Source organism: Corvus cornix, chromosome 2 (assembly GCF_000738735.6).
Source record: "Corvus cornix cornix isolate S_Up_H32 chromosome 2, ASM73873v5, whole genome shotgun sequence".
Taxonomy (NCBI): Eukaryota; Metazoa; Chordata; class Aves; order Passeriformes; family Corvidae; genus Corvus; species Corvus cornix.
The window spans coordinates 50049418-50073272 of NC_046333.1; the positions used below are offsets into that span (position 1 = coordinate 50049418).

At 37.9% G+C, this 23855-nt stretch overlaps 1 protein-coding gene across 1 annotated transcript; it reads right to left on the reverse strand.

Annotated features, from left to right (window-relative positions):
• Positions 1-565: 565 nt before the first annotated feature.
• Positions 566-22515, reverse strand: LRRC72 (leucine rich repeat containing 72; the record flags this gene model as incomplete). Its single annotated transcript, XM_020584631.2, is given in 11 exon segments — positions 566-941; positions 2418-2445; positions 3660-3824; positions 5744-5833; positions 10059-10148; positions 10151-10168; positions 11401-11482; positions 13958-14027; positions 17355-17428; positions 20225-20304; positions 22506-22515. Coding segments are annotated over 11 exon segments (873 nt in total), but the record flags the coding sequence as incomplete, so codon positions are not given.
• Positions 22516-23855: the final 1340 nt, after the last annotated feature.

Here is a 23855-nt window from a genome sequence, read left to right on the forward strand (position 1 = left end):
GGAGCTCAGATGCTGTAGTCACCCTCCACTCTGAGCTCTGGGAATGCAGAAGTGCTGCTGCTTCCCTGTTCCACACATAGCATTTGGGGCTCACAGGGATGTGTTGCTCTTCAAGGGTTCTCTGAAAATGCCAGCCCTTCAGGGCAAAAGAGTCAGGGTTTTGGAAGAGTGCTAAAATCCCCAGCACAAATCCTTCTTTCATCCTCCCAGTGGTGGTGCCTTGCTCATTGGAAATCTGGTTCCCTGACAGGCCACCAGACAACCTCATCTCCAACCTGCTTTCAACAGGAAGGTTGGACTGTACAAGCTCCAGAGATCCTTGCCAATGTAGACTGTCCTGTGGCTCTGTGCTAACTTAGGAGAGAAGGAAGGAACTCAGAAGACAAGCTACAACCTGAAAGAAGGGCTTTGATATGTTTAGAAAGCATCATTGACTTTAGGCCTTTGATGGAATGGAAGGAGAAATACGTGAGGAAATGTATTATAAGAAATAAAAGTATTTATCCTTAGTTTCTTAAAAATCAGTGTGCAGTTTAGTACTTTCTGATAACAAAATTACAGTAAATTGCATTTCAAGCAACTTTTTTTATAACATTGCTACTATTTATCATTTGTTATCTTAATTTCTTCACTCTCTATACTACATATGTAGTATAAAAAATAACAATTTTTTTCTGGAAATTCACTTAATTAGAGGCATGTTGTTGTGTACTTGTTTTATTGAGATGTTAACCTACTTACGGGGTTAACACTAGTGAGAGAAATTGGTTTTTTCTCATCTAAACTGGACTGTCAGCTTCTCAAGGGGCTCTTCTGCTTTGTTTTTAAGCCGTCTTTCTTGACAGGTGGCTACTTTGTTCCAATCCACAGCTGAAAATTCCATTAGAGATCTTGTCGTTGCCCGTGCTAAAACCGCATCTTTGGGGTCCTCAAATGGTACTCTGCAAAAAGAACAAAGCAAGTCCATTACCTGAACATTTCCAAACCACTTCAGGACTAATTTACAACACACACTGTGTAGAAAGTGAAAGTAGCAGTCACGATGACGCTAAGAGGGAGGACTTAAAAATTTTAAATTTACAGAAGGTTTTCTTCTACCAAATTTAAGACAGCAAAACAAAATGAGAATAGGTCAGAGTCATAGGATTCTATTTGAAAAAATAATGCTATAAATTATTTTAAATACATTTATAGTAGACTTAAAAATGTTTTTGTTTTCAGTGTTTTCCCCCACAAAAGTTATAATTGTATACTTTTAATGCTCTAATTCAATGGACATGATTCAAGTGATTTTATACCCATTAATTTAAATGCACATTTATTTCACTGTGGATCTCTTAACTAGCCCTCAGGCAAATATCCGTTCTCCAAGCTCTGAATCCAGATCCCTCTGAGCTTGTGTTCAAGTATCCTGCCACAGCTGCAGTCTGGGAGAGAAAAGCAACAGACTCACAGTGTCAAAGCAGGATTGACAAGGAACCAAAACCTTCCAACTCAGATACAATATTAAAACTATCTTGTAAGAACTCCTTTCTTAAAGACGTCCCTGTAGTGACACACCTCATGTAAGCCACAGGCCTATCTCCACTGAGTATAATGCTCTTTGTCACGAAAAGGCACCTTGCAAAGCCTCAGCATTTCCGTAAGTAAGACTCGAGGCAGCTGCACATCCATTCTATCAATGAGGACAGGTAACTCCACTGAAGGCAGGTAAGAATTAATTTTTCAACAGAAATTAGCTTGATTTTAAAGACCTGTGTTCCGAGTACTGTTAAAGGATATCACATGTAGGGTTTTATTATTTCCTTTAATGCATTTTTCAAATCTTTTCATGTGTAAAGCTAGAAAATAAAGCCAAGCCTGATACCTAAAGTTTGTAGATTTATTAAAAAGTGTGCATCTAAAATGTCACATTAAAATGCAACCTTTCTCCTGTCTCAATCCAGACACAGAAATAAAAGTTTTACATTTATTTCTATGATTTTGAAACTGAACAGAATAAAAATAACATCATGTACAGACTAAAAACGTTTCATTCTACAAGTCATAATGTTTTCCAGAGAGTGTATTTTTGAACAGCCAGTCAGGAGAATGTTTTCTGGGACATAATACAGAACAGCTATTCTGATGCTCTTAATACTTTGAGCATGCTTTTTCTAGTGATCAGTATTTGATCTTACAAATAAATGGCATTTTTATGTACCAATTTCCAAATGTGGAATACCTTTCAATACTAAACTTTAGACATCAAACCTAGTGTAGAGTTGCAGCTATATTAAATACAAAGACCTGAAACTATTTCAAAAGCTCATTTTTACTGGACATTTTCTCTAGTTAGGGTATTTTTTAAGCATGGCAAGAGGAGATTAAATGCTTCAGAGATGTAAAAGGAAGAAGAAAGCCAAAACAGTACTTACTTATTTGTGTTATTTCCAAATTCACAACCTATAACAGAAAGTTCAAATTATGACGTTAATGGCTGTACACCAATTTGAATAGCTGAGGATTGATTACTATCCTGATCTTAAATTGCTTGTTCAAATTAATTGAAAACTAGCACATGATTTGAAATATTTAAGATAATATTTTATTAAATTACTGTGGAAGCAAGTATTTGTTGGGTTTTAAGTGTATGTAGTCTTAAGTTTCTTGTATTTTATTTGCATTAAGTGTTTTTAAGTTTCTTGTGTTTTATTTCCTGTAGACATACACAGCCATGTTTTCTTTCACAGATAATGATGCCACTGTATATGTGCATGATTGCAGGGCAGAGCTAAAGACAGCTGTCAGCCCACTTTGATCATCATCAGCAAAAAAAATTATTAAATATGCTTAAACTATCCTCCTTTTCCCAACCTCTTCAAAATCATTGTTAAATACAGTGCTTTCAGTTTTACTATTGTGATATATACATTTAAAAAAACTGGCAGGTATTTGATTACTTTCCAAACTTCCATCTACGCTATTTAAAATACTACTATTTCAGTCATCTATGCACAATGGTGGTTTTCTTATCTTTAAAATATAAAAAAAGATGACAAGATTGATGGAATTTCAAAGTTTGTTCTAGATTGTGATACAAGTCTCGTGGTTCCAGGTGGTATTCACCTGCTTTCTTGCTTCCAGATCTGAATGTTTTAAGAACTCTAAAAACTGCTTTATATGCTATTATAAGACATCATTAAAATATTCTCAGCTTGGAAAGTATAAAGAGGAATCTGCTTACAAAACCAGGCAAGATACGTAACATTTAAAACACTAGAAGAAAATATTTTCAAGAGATTATCTTGTAAAAGCACTAGAGGGCATCAAAACTCTACGATGCTGAGAGTCAGAAGTGTATTGAGACGTTTTAAATAAAGGTAAAACTAAACACAAGACTCATACTGACAAAAAATTTTGTTTAGCTGTCTTTAAAGACAATAATGTAACTACAGTGTTTGATTAGAAATTATCTGCCACAATACTCTCAAGTGGAAGGATTCATTTGTTGCCTGCTGCTGCTACAACTACTTACTTCATGAAGCAAACTAGCTGAGTTCTTGATGCATTTATATTTTATTACTAAAACCAATAACATTTTATCAGATGAATGAAAAAAATGTTTCTAATTCAAATCACCTAAAAATGTATTCTTTTCCTTCCAGTATTGTAAATACCTGAGGGCATTATTGGTCTTCTGGCTGGTTGAGTGCATCTGCTAGATCTCACCGTAGTCACCAGGGATGTATCTACTCTCTTCCCAAAAGCTATTGACTGCATGACCCAAGCCCTTTTGGGGTTATAGAGATGAAGTGCTGACTCCCTTTCTCTTTGTGTAACTGCTGTTAAAAGGGATATAAAAATTTTAATTTTCTTTTATCAATTGAAAAGGCTGCATACAAAAGGTTATTCATGTATTTTCTGTGCAGTTTTTTAACAATAGTGATGTTAATGACACAATTTCAGAACAATTCAAAATGGGAACATGGAGTGGTATTTTCTAAGGCTTTAGGGTGAAGCCCTGTACAATAAAATATTTTCTTCTGAGCGGAGTTTCTTGCTAGAAAGCAAGACTTTTCGTGCTGCTTAAATGAGACCTACTGCAGAAGTCAGTAAAGATTTTGATTATGAATAGTAAATACAAGTCCTGGTTTAAGGCTAGTTCAATTCCCATTGGTCAATTACAGAGAAAACCCTAGGAGTGCAATCAAAAGAAAAGCTTAAATTCTTCCTGTTCCGCACTTTAAAAGAAATAATTTTAATTTTTAAACAAATAGTTTGAGGCTGTTAAATCAAATTGGGGATAGTAGGTTCAAATATATGAACTCTATACTAATCTAGTACTTCAGCTATGGAACAGAAGTGAGCTAAACTTTTAGAACAAGTAACTGGCAGAAGCATTTTCAGTTCAGGGAAGTTTTGGAGTCATGGTGTCTAGGGGACCAATTAGGAAGGAACTGCAGTAGTCATGCCTGAAGGTAAGAGAACATGAGCACATGTCTTGTGTAAAGGAGACAGCCAGGACTATGTTCTGGTAATGTTCTACAGATGGTGAAGAAGCTTTGTAATGTTTTAGAGAAATAGTTCACTAAATAGAAAGTCCAGGATACAGCTTGACACAAATTACTGCTTCAAGTCTTAATCCAGGACTGACTACAGTAGAACTGTATTTAGGAGATGAAGTCCAGGAAGTTTTATGGAAGTGTTTCTAGACATGTAAATGCAACACGTATTTTTCAGCACATTAAGCTTCAGTCATCATTTCCCAGTCAAAAAGTGATATTCAGTAACACAGCCTGACAGCTGTGTTAAGCACAACTCTTAACACAAGAGCAAATACTCAGGAGAGTGGAGGTACCAGTGCAAAATGACTGTGTGAGCAAATGGGCACCTGGTGAGATCCAGCAACTCCTCATCAAGCCCTGGCACCTGCTGGGGCCCATCCATCAGCTTTCCTTCACGACAGCTGCACAGAGTCCCAGCACCTGCAGATATCCTGCATCTGCCTTGCTCAGTCCCTTTTCAAGAAGGCACTGATTTTTCCTTGCTACTCTCTTATAAGCTAGAGCTGAGTAGGAATCAGCTATTTTCTCAGTGCTCTCCAGTAATTTTCAGTCGTGCCCGTCACACAGTTCTCCAAACACCAGAGACAAAAATCACCAAAGCTGATTTTCTGAGTACATTGTGGCATGTTTATGGCTTCACTGATTTAAAATCTGGCTATTCTTAAGAAAATTTTCTTTTCTGTAGAATTTACAATTTGCAGACAAGCTGTGAAAGATCTCTTGATGACTTGTGAATATTTATTATACTTGAAAGCTTAGTCTGCATTTACCTTACCAAGAAACGCTCATATACATATTTAAATGTACAGAAACACATAGATAGCTCAGGATATTATCCATACCTAAATAAGCACGCTTATAACCCATGTTAATATATACTAGTCTGAATGCACAGAGGTAGGTACATGTTTCTAAGCACAGGCTTTTATCTTTACCCAAATAGACCAAGATACAAGAAAAATCTAAACAATTTAAAAAGAAAAAGAAATCAAAAGCATTTAACAAAGTGTTTATGCTATGCAAACTCTTTTTGCTGGACAAATCTTGCAAAATACGAGTATCTTGTTCATTAGTCATTTTTCTCTATCAACAAATGCATGTAAAAGAACAGCTAAGATAATTTCACCTATTTTTTCAAACTGGTTAAAATCAAAAGCAACGGCCAATGCTTTGTGAGAGAGGAAAGCAACCCTTACCTTTCCTGTCAAGGAGCTGAACTGAAGGAAGGAAGTATATCACATAAAGCCGGTAGTCTGGATCATATGCCAGAGGGTTTTGGAATAAGTCTGCAAAATGTATGCAGAAAAAAACAATGTCACAAAAAACCAAACCCAGTGAAAGAAGCACTTTGCAAGGCAGGAAAATTAAAGGTCACTAGGAGCAAAAGATTTTGTATGAAACATAAAATTCAAATTGTTCTTACTCTGGGTAAACAAAGCAGTCTCATTACTCACCTAAACATGGACTGCAGGAACTGACTTACTGCAGAGTATGGAAAATACCACAGGCAAGAACTGAGTAAAGGTGCCATCATGCACTCCAAACCTTTGAAGTATTTTTTGATTTTTTAAGATCTACAGAAAAAACACTGAAGGGTTTCCCTTTGATTTTCTCACATATTGTTAGGTAGTACCTATTTTAAATAACAATGATCTTTTAGGTGTGACAGCTTAAACGTAAGACACAACATTTGTAGGAGGATGGAGTTATTAATATCAGATGAGCTTTAGGACACCTAAGACTTTATCAGAGCTGATAAAAGGCTGTATCCCACAGACACAATATAAAATGTAAATACAAAGCCTTCTGATGTTTTGACAGATGATGAGTTTGAGAACTCACGAAACTTAAGAGAAAAATGTTTCATAGGGCCTAAATTCCGGACACCCTGTGTCCCACTAGCTTTCCTTGAGGCTTGAGATATCGAGCTTCAAAAGCCCATTAGCAACTTGGCTAAAATGTTCATGTTCAGGTTCACATTACCTGTATAACCAAACCTTTGCAACACAGAGACAGGTATCAGTCCTGTGCTGCTGCTTTGCCAGGTGTGGAACATTAGCCTAGCTCACATGCCCAATCAGTTGGTTCAGTGACAGTGATATCTGAGGCTGATTAAAATAGAAACTGGTTCATTCACAGATCAGCTAATAAACAAACAAGTGTTGTGGGGTGGGGCTTCTTTTCTAAATAAAAAACATAATAATGCTATTTATGTCCTTATACAAATACTGTTCTTCTAAGACAGTAAAAAAAATCAGGAGGCTGTCACCTTGAGATCAGAGTGGGGGAAAAAAATCTTAAATTAATAATTTTTACAACTTCTGCTACAGTCTACAGTAATCTGTTTTTCTGGGGAGAGCCTGTGGCTAGGACTTGCTCTAGGGTAAAAAAATTCTGTTACAATATCATTTTAGCAGTTAGGCAGAGGAAGATGGTATTACTGAATAAGAGACAGTAGAAGAAAAAAGCCTGAAAACACTCCACACAGATTTGTAAACTACAGGATGCAATTTCATGTTGTTCAGGACAAGTATGGCTGCTGAGAGAGCTCAATGCTTGATGGGATTTAGCAGATATTTTGGAGAAGTAACAGGGCTGGAATAAACCTGTCTATGTATTTTCCTACATAGAAAACACCTGTCCCATGTATGCAGAGGAAAACTTTTAATTTTAATTCTTTAATAATTTTTTTTAAATCAATGTACTTAAAATTAGTAAGAAACCCACATGGTGGCAGCAAAAGTTCTATTTTTACTGAACAAAGGAATATATATCTATTTTTTCCTAGAAAGTGTTAATCAGAAAGAATATTACGTATGTATCTGATAAGTCTGTTTTTGAGTCAAGAAAATATACTACAGCATTCCAAAGAGAAAAATGTTTCTGAAAGATCTCTAAGAGCAGCTATGTTTGGTAGTGGAATAGAATAATGATTCAAGGGAGATTTTTCCAAGGCACAAACCAGGTCTGATATTAAACACTTGTGAATCTAGATGCTGCTTGGACTACGTCCCTGCTCAACAACACTGATTTGTAGGTTTGTTTTAGAGAACGTGAATTTTTCTACTACTTATTTTTACAATAAATTCAACCATTGTACAGATCAAGATGGTTTTGTTTTACAAAACATCTGGGATCAATTCCTGGCTGAGCTATCTACTTTCTTGTCAAGGTCATGCAATTTTAGTTCTACAAATTAGGATAATGCTTTCTTCCCCCACAGTTTTGTCTGTTTTCTCTATCTGGAGTGTAGGAAAACAGTGTGCCTCTGCCACATGGGGCAGAAACAGAGTGAACAAGAGAGTTTTCTGAGGTATAGCAGCAGGATGTTATCAGCTGTGGACAATAAATCAGTTGAGGCAATTTACAGAGTACGTAACAAAAATCTTGGATTCCAAAAGGGAGATGTGAGCACAAGGTGAGCCCATAAAGAAACACTCTGAATCTCCCAAAAGGCTGCAGTTGTGAGCAGCATGTGCAGTAAATCTTTTGAAGCTGAGTGTCTTCCCTAGACACCTGATGAAGGATGGTTGTTATGCTACACATCCAGTGCAGGGCAGTGGCTAAAATCATGAGAGAGCCTTCAGGAAGAGAAATTTTGGCAACATTTTGGCAGCTGGATGCTACTCCTGAAGTGAACAATAATAGTGTGTTTTAATAGTTCTATTGTCCCCAAGAGCTACAAAACAATAAAATGCTGTTAAGCATCCAGGAGCTCTGTTGAAGGCTAGCAAGCGGGGTTTTTTTAAAATCAGATTGTTTGGCAATAAAAAAGATCTACCTCATAACAGTGAGAAGTCTCACTGGTTTTGTTTTATAAAAGTGAGTTATGTGCACAGCCCTTTTCAAAGCTACACAGTGCAAATTCTGCACCCATTTATTACTTATTAATATTGCAAGAAGGCAGATAAATTATATAGTAATATGATGTATAGGATACAACTTTTAAAATTTATTTTGGTCATTTACTGATTTAATTTAGTTCAAATATGACAGGGCATTTTATTAAACCAATAGAGACCTGTTAATTTGAGAACTCATTATTATGAAATCCCCTTGGAGCAAACACACTGACAATTTTTTTCATGACTGCAAAGGTCAAGAAAGAATGACTTTAAAATTATGGTTATTAAGGTTGTTAAGCTTCTTCCACGGGTTACTATAGTATTGTACAAATCTTTGAACTAAACAACATTTTTTTTTTTTAATTAGGGTAGATCAGTATATTATATATATTGTTTGATTGTTCTTTCAAACATTTCCTTTTCTATGGTGGTGGCCAGTCCAATTTGCATCCAATTTTCACCGTGCCTTTGTAACTGCCATTCATAATAACTCAGCAGCACTTTAACTATCTGCTAGGTATTTCCCACAGATGGTTGCAACAAGTACAACAAACTTTCTGTGCTTCTTGAAGCTCCTTATTAATTTGTAGAGCTAACATTAAAATCAAGTGACTGCACCATTCATACATAGGATGTCTTTCCAGACTCTGCCTAATCACTTCAAACGACTGAATTCTTATATGGACTAATTTTTCTATCTTGCATATAATGAAAAAAATATCAGTAGTTTGGCTGGCATGTTGTCTTCCTAAACACTAGATTTGTTTTTTTAGTTTTGGCCCAAAGTCAAGCTCAATTAAAAGTTTGCTTTTCCATTCATATTTTCCTTTCCCACAATCAGACATTCAGTTTTCTGAATGCTTAAGGAGGTGTTACGGCCTGGTGACATTCTGACATTCACCTCCTTAACCATGTCACTAAGGCACAAAACTTGTTTCCTGTCTTCTTCTTTGCAAGCATCTGGCATGGCATATGTTGACATTCCTTTAGGAATCATGGAAAAAGACTGCTTATACTTTCACTTTCAATATCTTAATAGCATATATCCTACCTTCCCTGGAGGCTACTTCTTACATTGCAACTTAGTGGTGCCAACAGTGTCTTGTATAACTTCATTTGAAATTTCCATTTCCAGCTAGTGTATGCTCCTTAACAGACATTGTTATGAATAATACCTAAAGTGTATTTATTCTTAGGCTCTAGAAATACAGTCTGCCAAAAAGATGCAGATAGGAAGTTCTATAAGCAAGAGAATTAATGAGGCAGGAATTTGGGTTCTATAACCTATCACTCACACTCCCCACAGCAATAACACCCATTTTTCAACTCCTTTCACCTCTGTGATAATCTCACTGTACTCCTGTATTCCATTACAAAGAGGCAGCTGTAAACTGCTTAGACACCCTCCAAGCTACTCATCCAAGATACTGGCTAGCCAGCAGCCAAAAAGTTCACTTCTGAACTCACTTAGCAGTTTTTCCTCAGTTGAGGTACTCTTTGTGGAATTTTCATGTCTTAGACATCTCTTTATTCTGTCAAATTTGGTTTAAATTGATAATTAGCCTCAAAAGCTATTAGCAAATGAGCGGAAACAGACAAGAAATATCCTGATAAGAAACTAGAAAGCTACTACTTGCTGTTCTGCAAAATAAAAGGAAGATATTACTTAGAGTCTGCAAGCTTATCATTCCTTTCAATTCCTTCACTGTTTTGCCAAGTTTTTTTAACTCGTTGTTGTGAAGAAACAGAATCTGCAATGAACGTGTTTCAGAGCACCTGAAATAAAATGAAAAATAATTAATGATTCTCACCACCTCTGCCTTTACTAGAACATTATTTTGCTATGCTGTACACCAAATTTGATATTTTAGTTATCTATCTATGCCTGTCTTTTGGTAACACATTGCATGAGATATTAATTAAAACAATAAATTAGAGATTTCAATGTCCTTTTCACCTTTCTAGTCACATCCTTTAAACACATGCCTAACTTTTTTTCATTTCAATTCTTTCCATTTGTCCACATCACCCTTGCATCAACAAATCAGCCGCAACTGCAACCTCTCTTCTGCCTCCCTTCCTTCCTCCTATATCCCTATAATATTTGATTAATTCACTTCCTTTTACCTTTGACCTAATATTACCTCTGCCTCACAAACAATAGTATATCCCTAATACCGCCTTTGCCTCACAAATAATAAATAGTGAATTCCTTAGAAAATAGTTCAGTTCCAAGTAATTACTGATGTATTAAAAAGCCATTACAAAATATTGTTGCGACCCAGACTATATGTTCACATCATCACACATCAGGATTAGACATCTCATTTTCCAAATTATATACAGTATTTTATCCACATTTCTCTACTAATGATACCCTTCTCTTTACCCATATTTTATCATCTGTATTGTCTCTTGTATCCATGCTTATGTCTTTCAAAGATAAAGTTAGCTCAAAATTTCACAGAAACTAATCAAGATCATTTCTCATCCCAGCATTTTACAGAGACAGAGAAAAATAAAATGTTAACATTTAAAATGTCTAAAATATTTAGAAATCTATTATGCTTTGGTCTGTTCATTCACAAATTCACAAGTCTGGTAAAGCCATTTCAATCTACAAGGGTAAGCAAAACTGAAACAGAAGTATAAGACAGATGCATTTTTACAATGAACCAAGTTTGGCGGTAACTTTGCAAAATACTTCTGGTTATGAATTCTCAATATTAAACATGGTCATGTAAGATCAAAAATTTTTTCACAATTGCCTGACATAAAGTAAATGACATTTCATCCCTTATACCAGAATAAACATATCACCTTATTGCCACTCAAGTATGCTGGAAAAATTAAATATCTAATAATTAACACACTCTAATTATGCATACATAGGAGCTTTCAACCAATAAGTTACTTGCCTGTCATCCAGTTTTATGAATTTGAATGCCAATACAGAGAAAAGAAAGTATAGGCCTCTGCTCAACAATCTAAAAATGGAAGATTGGTACCTGCTATATCTGTCAGCTCATTATTGTTGAGATAGAGTTCAGTCAAGCAATAGTTTTTGACCAAGAAGGTTAAATCTTGGATCTGAAATCAGAGTTAGGCAAAGTGTTATATGTCAGTCTAAATACAGTGTCAGAGAATTATAAATGTGGCCTCTTGAAAACTGTTTAACCGCAAGTAGTTTCTTATATTTCTGTTTAAGACTCTTGGTTTAAGGATTCTCTTGACAGTTCAACCTTCATTAGAAATACTAATTACACATCAAATGCAAGCAGTACAGCCTTATCTAATTTTTTGAAATACAGATTTAACATTTGTATTTGGAAGGACATTTCTCTGAAATTCCCTGGTCTCCACATTCTCTTTTCCTTCTATCCACATTTGAAATAATTTTTATTGTGAGAAGACCCTTGTAGAGCACAATAATTCTATGTTGGTTTAAAAATATTCCTAAAATATATAATTGGAATAAACCAGGCCTCTTGCTTTTGAATTATTTTTTCACTAGCAGGCTTAAAGAGCACAAATTTGTCCTAATTTTTCAGAAATGTCATCTAATCATATTTAGAGAATCAATTAGAGTTACAGAAAAAAAAGTAAGTATGTGTAGAGGTGTATTCCCAATAAAGAGCTATCTTCAGTCCCTATGGAATCACACCTTCTTGCTTGGAGAAGCTCAATTCCAGTACTGCTTGACTCTAGTGCAAGGTAAAGTGTCTGCAGTGGGATAACAAGCTGACCTTTATAATCGCGGAGAACTGGGACCACTAATGGTGCGGAAGTTTTTATCCCACGGTTTAAATGCAAGAGCAACAAACAGAATGATATTCCTGACTCTTTGAATTCTGTCATGGGAAGTAATTTGTTAGGGAAGGAATTATTTCAGTCCTTGAATTTTGCCACTGACTCCAAAATAAATGTGCTTTGCTCTATGCATTAACAGTATCTGAAAGCTGGAAGGAAGAGCATTAAGACAGAAATTTTCCCACTCCCTGGTACAGTGGTTTTCCCTATCTTTGGCAAGTTTTGTTTTCAGGATCATCTGAAGTTTGCTCTTTTTTTTTTTTTTTTGATAAAATTACTGAGTACAGAAAAATATGCTCCTCCTATTGAGGCATTTAAGTAAGGTTTTCCTATGAAAAGCCACTGAGTGACTTCTCCACACAAGTTACACAGAACAACAAAAGAATGTTCTTTGTTACTGCTTAGGTAGGAAAGTGATCAAAAATCCAATTTATTTAACCTTTTTGATCAGCAAGATCAGTTCTGCTTAGTCATCAGGCCATTTCTTCTTTTTCTTTAATGTCCTTTATCTATACAAGGAAAAGCCTTATTATACCTGTGATTTTAGTTCAATATTTTAATATATCTATACTTTTGCTTTTTTTGAAAATAGTTGGATAAATAGAGATCTTTTGATGAATTGGACATAAGATGCCATATAACTGATGCTAGCCTGGGGCAGCAGATATACATGTGCTCTGAAGTGACATGGAATGTAAATTTATTTTTTCTGCTGCTCACAGATCTACTTACTTACCTGAGCAAGCAATTCTGGTGATTTAAGAATTTGGGTTCACTGTGAAAGTCATGTAAACTACTGTACAGTAAAAAATATTTATGGGGTTTTATTAGTTTTCTTGCTTTTTTATTACCATTGACTAATGGTGAGGGTTTGGATTCAATTCAACCATTTAGTAATGGTTGGCTATGAATATGTAGATTTCTAAATCAGACAATTCTACTGTCTAGTACATGATTTTGTGTCAGACAAAATGTGCTTACAATTGACTGGAAACTGTATTGTCTGGACATTTTGACAGAGCACTGTCTTAAAACCCATAGAGGATATGAAAAACACTAGGATCCAGATTTGCACAGATGGAGAAAGTGAAGCACGTGGTTTGTGTAACTGATTTAGGACCTTACACTGCATGGGAAACAAGAGAAATTAATGTGGCCCAATGTCACACTCTACCCATTTGTCTGGAAATCTCTTAAATACACCGAGTTTAGGTGACACAATGTGTAAGGGCAGCAGATACCCCATCATCCCTAGAACTGCAGTGCTGCTTCCTGTGCACAGGGAGAAGCTCATTTCACAGAGTTTTATGTCACTCTTGTGTGCATGACATCAAAAAGCAACCTCACCTCGACCATCAGCCTGCCAGGAAATAAACTGTGCATGTCTGCAAGGGCAAAGAAGAGCCATGCATTTCCTGCAATCCACTCCTGTCCTACAGTCACATCACCCCTCGGTCTGTTCCAAGAACTGCCCACTCTAGCTACACTGGGAACTGAGGAATTAGCACAGAACCTCTGCTTCTTAAATACACAGAACTGATAAATCTGATGTGAATCTAAAGGAAAATACATTAGTTTATACTCTGTAATTTAAAAAAAACAAGGTTTCTTCAAATCTGTTATATTTGACAGTTAAATTATCCTGGAAATTAAAAGTAATTGATGAGTTTGACAATTACATAATACTGTGTTAGAAAAAAAAAAGTCAGAGAATATAGATGCATTGTTCTGCTCTTTAAAGAAATATTTTATTACCTTATTGTTGTTAATCCACAAATACCTTAATCTGGGAAACTGTGATAGACTTGGGATACTCCTTAGTCCTCTGGTGGAATAAAAAAAAAGAGTAACAAATTTAACATCAGTAGTGCTTAGTAATTTTATAAATATTTTAATTTTTCATAAATAATATTATACAAGAACTAGAAAGGCACACTTCCCTAGAATTTATAGCAGATAAAGACAAAAAGATCAAGATGGCAGAGACAGTGTAAGCACTCTGCACACCTGCAAGCATAACGAGGCAGCAGGTGGTAAAGAAACAGGAGCAAAATAAGTGATACATTAATTGCTTTTCCATAACAGCAGAAGTTATGAGTCTGAGTCACATGTACTTTGCAGTTTGTAGAAATCCTGCTCAGAACACAGGAGGAGAAGTTTGGCACCCTGGGGACATGAAGCTAAAAGGAAAACTGCTTTGAAGGTGCAGTGGGGATTGTCCAGCCAGAGTGCCAGAGAAGCCAACAGAAGACAGACATCAAACATGTCAATGTGCATTTTTTATTATTTTTTATATTAGTGCATATTGTGAAATATTTTGCCCTTTTTCCACTCCTGTCCTGTTCTCATAGAAACTTAGCACATCCACTGCATCCACTGAGGCTGAAATGATCTCCCATGTGCTAGTACGGTTTTATTTTTTTAATTGTGTATCTAGCACTTTGAGTTTGCTAGTGTACTATAAATAAAAAATTACCTACTGACCACAAAATATTAGTGAGGTGCCAAGGAATTTTAACTAATTGCTCTTCTTTATTTTTCATTGCTTTAAATAACTGTTCTTAATTTCCCCTAGAAAAATTATAGATTACCTTTACTTGACAATTTTTAATTGCCATAATAAAAATTTCCTTGTGGATTTTAATGTGTTGCAAGACTAAGGCCAGTGTTTCAGAAAGTAACAGGACTGAAAAAAACTAACCTCATATCATCAGGCTAAAGTCATGTTTGTTTTCCAACTTTGAAACCTGGTCTCTATCTTTCCATGTTGTCATTTTATTTGTTGGGGTTTTTTTTCCCAACACACCCTCCAGGTACAGACAAAGGGAGGGTGGGTGGATGCCTTTTCTCATCTTGCATTTGGAAATGAAAGTCAGTCAAGAGCAAACCCTACAAAGTTGAGGTGCTATACTTTTAGTCCCTTGTATTACTGAAAATCAGATTATCTCTCATGTTGTTACTTTGTTAAATTGTTTATGTGGCTTTCCCAGATAAGCCATAAAAACTAACTTAATGTGTCTATTATCACAACGAACAGAAAAAGACACCACTGCAAGTAGCAGGGACAAGCAGATGGCTGTTGACAGGACACACAGAGCTCCTATCTGATTCTCCTGTGCACCCCTGAGCTACATTTCAGGTAGCAAAGACAAAATTTCTGACATTCTTGGTCACTGCCACTCTACAACTAGTTTACAGATTTACATTTAATTGGCTTTACTCCCTGTCTAGTAACAGCCTCATCTTCACTATCTCCAAGCCTCAATCTGGTTTGTTGTTTGTGGCGCTTTTTTTATATTAAGGCATCTAATTTGCCCCAGGTAGAGCTTAATTTCTCCAACATTTTAAAAGAGCCTGTCCTTTTCTAGATGCCTTCCAGACTTTGTATGTCTTTTATAAACTGATCCTTTTTGGCCTGCAGCACTCTCTTTCTACCTACTGCTAAGTTAATCAGTTTCCCTGGGAGGACAGCTTTCAGTGTCCAAAATACATTGTTTCATGTCCCTTTAATAGTAACTCATTCTCTCTCATTTGATTGACTATAATTATTTGTTTCCATATTCTTATTTCAGCTAGCAGAAAAATATGTCAAACCAACAGTAAAGGAGGCATGATCTGATACTGAGCTTGGATGAGGTTCAAGTTTATATAAACTGATACAGAATAAAAGGAGTTCACTTCTATCCAATCATCAGAGAATCCATCTTGCATCATCTTTATCAAAATGGTTTCATGGGCAGACAGATCACTTCTGTATCTACCATGTGAACATTTCTTTTTATTCTATAGCAAAAAAAATATTTCAAAGCCAGTGAGGGCACACATTCAAGCATTTAAGAACAGAAAATATGCCAATTAAGACTGTATACACAGACTTAATTCTTTACATATGCAGTATAATAATTGTATTGTTTAGAAAGTATGTATATATGCACCTTTTAATTATCTCATTATTTCAACTTCTCCCTTAAATTTTACACATTTTCTTCTTTCTAAAATGCATATCTTAAAAAATTTGACAGTAACTATATGTTTTACGTCACAAATTATCAAATACTTTCTTGGTGTAAATCAGGAGATGGGATAAGAAATTCAAACATACTAGTGAGCACATTTAGATTTTCAAGACCATATGGTTTCCATCAAAAACAGACTAGACAACACTGAAATCCCTTAACACCTTTCTTTTTTTTCACTCATTTGGACCAAGAGACCTTGAAAACCTTGTCCCTGAATTATTAAACTACATTAGTTCTTTCTGTATGCTATCAACCATGTGAGCAGTGGATGCAGTTGTGAGGCTGCAGACAGGTATGCAACACTTGGAATTGTGCCCTGGCCAGAAATTCAAAGCACGCTTTCCCAAAACTTTGAAGTATGTCCTGTCATGTATCCATCCCTCTATGGCAGCCTCTCAGCATGTTCATACTACAGCATACACCTCTATCAACCTAGATCACCCACAGGTTCATGAAAGCTTTGCCTTCCTTCACTTAGCACATCTTCTTCTCCTCATCTGCCCCACATCTCAAGCTGTTTCATAAAACTCTCAGAGGAGATCAGCTCTCTCATCAGCCCAAAATAACCGTTCTTGTGCTTATATTCACTTCATGTTGCCCTGCCCTCCCTTCAGTTCTTAGCAGTAGAGATGCAGGTCATTTCAAAGGTGGTACCACTGAGTTTTGCCATTGCAGTAACAGATTTCTTCAGGGAGGTCAGAAATTTGGCAGTTCTTAGACTGGGCAGGTCCTGTGTTTTTTTGTTTGCCTTCTTGATACTCCTTCCACCCAGCCTTACAAGCCTGTTAGAACAGGCAGAGATCGGCCCATCAAGGCTCACTCCTCTGCTCCCCATGGCAGAAATTCATGTACAACTCTGTGAACTCACAGACCCTCAAGCAACTCTGGGTTGCTGGAGACAGACTGTGTATCTAAGGATGAGGCTGTTAGCTGTGAGCACAGTTCTGCTATGTGTCGGTGTATCCTCACCATTTCTTCATTCACGTGTATGGACTACGTAAGACTATGATTTACTAGCATTTCACATATACATAATGTTCAGAGAGGTCCTGATACATAAAGCACTATGAAAGGTTACTATTTACTGTGTGCTCAACTTTAGTAAAGGTCAAAACAAGAAACATTTTACTTACTGTCTAGCCAGATACAGTGCTACGACATCCATGTTGCTCTTATAGCCACAGATCTTCAGCTGGTTTTCTATTGCCTGACAGTATACAGGACGTTTGTCAGTATAATGTACTACACCACTATGGATTCATTACATTGTAACATAGGTGAACTTAGAGTTTAATGTGCACACCAAAATTAATATATGTATCACAGCACCTTGCAAACTGTTAGCATAGTCTAAGAGAGATAAAGAGGTAAAAAATGCCAGTCTCTATTTAATATTGACAAAAATACTCCAGTGATTAGGCTACACTTACACTATTTTTTTTTTCCTGTGGAGAATCATGGTTGGTAGACATGAAATGAGAAATTAATGTACATTAACTGGACAATGGGCTTCTCACTCAGGTCAGCTAACCCAGTACTCGTGATGAACAAGGCAACTGCTTACTTTGCATTACAGTTGCAACTTTATTTTATGCAGTTTTACTTTAAAACTGTGCACATGACATTTTAAAGCTACGCATCTAGAAAACTCTGCTTGTACATTTAACATTGAAAAATGCAGACAATTTTTATTTTCAGAGTATATTAGTGATGTGTCATAACTTGCAAGACCAACAAAATCCACCAACATAAGAATTATGGATCTCTCTTACTAGTGGCTGATAAAAACTAAAATGTGTGTCAGAAAAAATGGGTTTAACAGATGAGCTATCATTATGATCACTATTGTTTAAAACACAAAATTGATACAACTTTACACGTACAAAATGGCTTGGAAGCACGGACAGGCATGTCAAGAGTGGCCTGTATTGGCTGCACAACCACTCCAGCGTGTTCTGGGTGTACTAAACATACACAAAATAACTTGCAAATGTGTGGGACCTGTGTCACTCTGACCAGAGGCAGCCAGGCACTCACAGGGCTGCTTGTTCCACACAGCGGCTGTGGGACGCTGCCATTTGCCCAGAACTCGGTATGGCCAGCTGTCAAGTGCAGCTGTAGGGGAAAGATTTGGGACAAACGGCCATAGTTGTCTTTCTACGCGTGCAAAATCTGCCCATGGAACACCAAGTGGTCTCTGGAGAAAAGCAGCTGTGAGACACCCCAAGCGTGCCGCTGTAAGGCTCCGGCACTGCGGGACACATCAATGGGGAGTGCGGATGTGACAACGGGGAGCACACACCTACTGCAGAGAGCACCAATCCCGGGTGTCGCGTTCCACACTCAGGAAGGCTGTGCTCAAATACTTGTATTTCGCACCCTCCGTTATGCGGGATCTCATGCTCTCCCCACCCTGGAGCCCCCCTTCCCTGTCAGCCCCGGCTCTCCGCCGCCGCACCGCGCGGCCCCAGCGGGGCCCACGTGTGCTCAGCCGCTGCCTAGGAAAGGCTGCCCCGGCTCTCTCGGAGGATCCAAGCCGCTCGCTGCCGCCCCGGGGCCGTGTGGGGGAGCCGAGCGCCTTCCGCCGCCGCGGGAGGACGGAGCGCGCCGCGCCTCGGGGTGCGGTGGCGCTGCCGAGCCCTCCCTAGCACAGCACAGCACAGCGAGAGGGCGAGGCCGAGGGCGCTGGCGCCGTACGGGTACGAGGAGCCCCGGCGGGGGTGCCGCCGCTCCGAGCGGGGAGCGGCGCGGCCGGGCGGGCCGGGGGGCGAGGCCCGCCCGCTCACCTGCCCGCCGGCGGTGGCGGCCGCCGCCATCTTAGAGACCCGCTGTGGGCGGCCGCGGGGGACGGTAGCGAGGCGCGGGCCGAGCTGTTGGGCCAGGACCTCCAGCGTGCCTCTAGAATCAGGGAATCAGTTTGGGAAAATACCTCTGAGATCGTCAAGTCCAACCTATGACTGTTCACCACCACCTCAACTAGACCATGCCACTGAGTGCCACATCTAGTGTTTCCTTAAACATTTCCAGGGGCAGTGACTCCACCGCTTCCCCGGGCAGGCCATTCCAACGTCTAAACACCCTTTTTGTGAAGAAACTATTTCTTCCTGTGGCACAGCTTGACACTATGTCCTCTGGTGCTGTTGCTGGTTGCGTGGGAGAAGAGACTCACCTGGTACGCCCTCCTGTCAGGCAGTGTAGGGAGCAGTAAGGTCACCCCTGAGCCTCCTTTACTCCAGGCTAAACACCCGCCGCTCCCTCAGCCACTCATTACAGGACTTGGGCTCCAGACCCTTCGCCATCACACTTGCCCTTCTGCGGACATGCTCCAGCACCTCAATGTCCTTCCTGAACTGAGGGTCCCAGACCTGGGTGCAGTAGAAATGGAGTAACACTGAAATGGGAGCCCCAGCCTGGGCGTGAATCGAGACAGGGCTTCATGCTGGGGACGGAGTTTGATGGCGAGCGAGGGGTGCCCACACTGGGAGCCAGGACTCGGGGAGGGGTGCTGGGTGGGCCAGCAGGAGACCCCGGTGGGCAATGGCTAAGGGGAGCTGGGAGAGACCTCTGATGTCTCTGGGATGTCTCCTGGATCATATTCGTTCTCAACACAGAAGAAGTGTGCTTGCTTGCTTTTTTTAAAAAAACTATATTCCTATGGTTTCTTTATTTTTAAGCACAGATCCTATGTCCACATATGTGTATCACAGAATCACCGAATTAATTAGGTTGGAAGAGATTTCTGAGATCACTGAGTCCAATGTATGACCAAAACTCACCATGCCCACTAGACCACGGCACTAAGTGCCGCACCCTGTCTTTCCTTAAAAACCTTCAGAGACTGAGACTCCACCACTTCCCCTAGGCAGTCCATTCCAATGTCTAATCACCCTTTCTGAGAAGAAATTCCTCTGAAATATATGTCATTTATAAAGAAAACACTTGTGCGTTTAATTTACAGCTAATTCACACCGTATGTATTACTCCCTTGCAACTTGCAAATCACCTTGGTGCCTGAGAGCCCCTCTCCCGTGCCGGCTCCTGGAGTGGGCCCACTGCTGCGACAGTGCCTTGGATTGAGTTGGGCTGTAAAGGAACACAAAATGTTTATGACATCCACATGTGCAAGCAACTGTTGCCATGTTGCTATTTTTATAACCATTTTACTGCATAGCACAAGCTAAAGAATAGAAAAAGCCATTTCCAGTGTGTGTGTGTGCACGCACTCATGTGCAAGTAGAACAATAGAAAATGTTTGATCAAGCTACAACAAAAATATGTCTGAAAACTTGGAGCTTTATTTAGAATTTAATTTATGCAGAGTACTCAAGTTAGCAGAAATAGTCGTTGTAAATTATGTGTAACTGATATACAAAGAACAAGAGTTGTGTGTGCAAATATATGAATAAGCTGTCCCTCATGGAATTAATTATGTGCATGCCTTTGCTTGTTCAGACCACTGAAGCTAGATGTAGTGTGTATGATGGAGGAATGGAGCTACAGTACAAAGTATTATATTGCAAATATCTAATTTTCTTGGAAAAAATTATGTGGGTGGCTTCCATTTCAGCTAGGTAGCTTTTAAACAAATAGAAACCTCAAATAAGAAAACTAGACATCTTAAAGGTATGAAACTGACAAGAGACATTCCTTTAATCCCTTATTTAACTTCTAAAAATATCTCTAGGGTATTTAAAATCATGAAAAGATGAACTGTAATGGAGAAGAAACTGGTACAGAGATCTGTACATTTTTCATTCTATATTCAAGTTCAGTGTTTTCAATCAAGAAGATAGAGCTACCAGTTTAGAATTATGAAAGGCAAGGTGGTTATTAAAGTCACTTTTAATAATAAAAGTGACTTATCAACTAGTCTAATTAACATGATAGGATAGGAAAATCCAGTAACAAAGTATGGGAAAAGAGTGAGAGAGAGAGAGCGAGCCTCTGGAGGGTATTTTGTTGTATTTCCTCGCAGAGGTGTGATGTATGTGGGATGAGGGGTTTTTTTGATATGTTTTGGGGTTTTGAGGTGCTTGTATCTATCAACAACTGGTAGCTACAGACTTAATCCGGATGACTAAATAGAGACTGTCTAAAATTCAGCAAAGTTAATATCTATTTTTTTATGCATTTGCAAGTTGACTCTTAACATCCCACTAAGTTTAAAGAAACTTGGGCAGAAAATGAGTACTTTTTTATTCAGACTGAACTGTCACCAAATTTTACACTGGGTTCATATTGGGTTTTTTCCAAAATACATAGCCTATCACCTATTTGTTACTATTCCTGGATTGCTGTCCATAAGTGAATGAATGATCATTTGTCTTTGGTTTACTCAGAATAATGACTGACTTGCTACACATATTTTTTCAAAAACTTCTCATATTTATGTAGTAAAAATGCTTAATGTGGTTATGCATGGATAAGCAGTTGCAACAAGACATGACCTTATAGTATGTGATAACAGAACATAGAAATAGGGGAAAGCACAGACAGACCTGCTTTTACTGACAAAGGTGATAGGGCAGAACAGGAGGTTACTAATTTTGTAGATCATCAGGCTACAGATGCCTTGGGAAGTGACAGCTTTTCTTCCCTACTTCAGAGGCCTCCTGGTATGTCCATGCTTCAGCCACATACCAAGGGTATAGGAGATTATCATTGTATTACTTTAGAGACCACATATAGAAACATGGATTTGCTAGGGACAATAAAATTCAGATTAAACCTGATTTAAAATGTAATCTGTCTCTGTTGGATGCTCTCTTGTTCAGTTGCCCACATTCTTCACCCTCTCTGAGAAAAACTCTTCTGTGGAAAAGTTTTATCACAGTCTAGCAACTGACACTTGGACTTGATGTGCTAAATCATTCTGCTACTTTTTACTTCCCAGTGATTTTGACAGGGCTTTATTGAAAAACCAATAGAACAATAGCTCTTTGTAACTTAACCTGTTGTTCAATGGCTGAATGGAAAGCCATTGGAAAGATGAAATATACTAAAACCAATGCCTAGTATGTGATATTTTTAATCACCAAAGTTTATATAATCTTCAGAATTCAGTTATTCTTTGCCTATGATAGTAGAACTGTTCTTTATTTTTCAGGGGTTTTAGTCAATTTCTGGTTTTCAAGTCCCCTATAATTTCTAAAATTATCATTTTGAAGGTCTGCATTTTCTAATATATTATATAAGTAATCTTTTTTTAATGCAATGTCCCAAATATTTTAAGTATGATCTATTTTCATACTGACAGCTTAAACTTACCTGCATATTATTCTCACCTTTGTAGTCTTATTGACCTCAATTTAATGTTGAGTGTTTCAATGCCTCTCCCTAAGAAGACCTGCATTTTTAGAGCACATTTATTCAGTGTAAAAAGAAAAAATATGTAACAGTGAAAAACAAAGCAGTAAGATGGCACTCATCCCCCTTTTTTTTGAGAAATTGATATTATATACACCATATCAGTATGGTGACCGCACAGTTCTTTACTATCTTCTATGATTAAATACTTCTCATCAAAGGCTTTTCCACAAGGGTATTTTTAAAAACATGTTATAGACTCAACTAATTTATGTTGGAAGGGATTTCTGGAGGTCATCTAGTCCAACCCCCCAAGAAAGTAGATCTAACTGCAGAATTATTTTCCATCTCACATCTTTGTGCAGTTCTGCTGCTTACAGAACATCCATCAAAGAACAAAAGTATTATCTGGGACAAATTTTAAATTGCCTGTTTTATACTAATGATACATAAAAATTAGTACAATTAACTTGTTTTCGAGGTTATTAAGTACATTTCACCTGGAAAGTGAAATGCAAAATATTGTAGATAAATGCATATTTCCTTTTTTTCTTCTTGCAACCGGAAATATGTTATCAGTGTTTATCTGGTGAAAGCCAGAAGCCTGAGGAAAGATCAGTGGGATATCCCACCTGCATTCCAGCTATTGCTCCAGAGAAGTACAGTTCTCTCGTAGGTCCAGTAGCTGCAAGCCCTGTGCAGATGTTTCAAATACTCAGCACTGTCTAAAGCATTCAGGAATTTGAATCACTTCTCTCACTCATGCTATTAATCTTGCTGATGGCACCAATGACATCCCAGTGACCCTTTAGCAGGTTCAGGAGCAGAATTTTGGGAGGGTTTTTTTTTTCCAATAAATAATAAAAACTTGAGCCTATATCTAAACAGTTCAGACTGTTTTCAGTTTGAAGGTAGTGATTAACTGGAATGGTTAGGCTGCTGCCTGAAAAACATTATTTAATTTTTCTAGTATTATGTGTAATATAAATTAATATATTATACACAATAAGGAAAGAAGATAAAACAGTCCAGATGCAACCTGTGGCGAAATTCTCCCAGCAGACTGCATCATGTGGATGAACCACCTCGTTTGAATCCAGCTTCACTCTGACTTGATAACTGAATACTACCCTGGAGAATAAAGACCACCACCACTAATGTGACAGGTCTGCTGGCGAGGAGGTCCAACATATTTATTAATACTCTGTCTTATTTTTCTATCAGCACAATTTGGATGTATCTTTCATTTCAACATACCCTCTTAACTTTGTTCCCTGGCCATTTTGCATGCTGGAATGTTCCTGCAGTTTGGCTTCCAAGTCTGATCA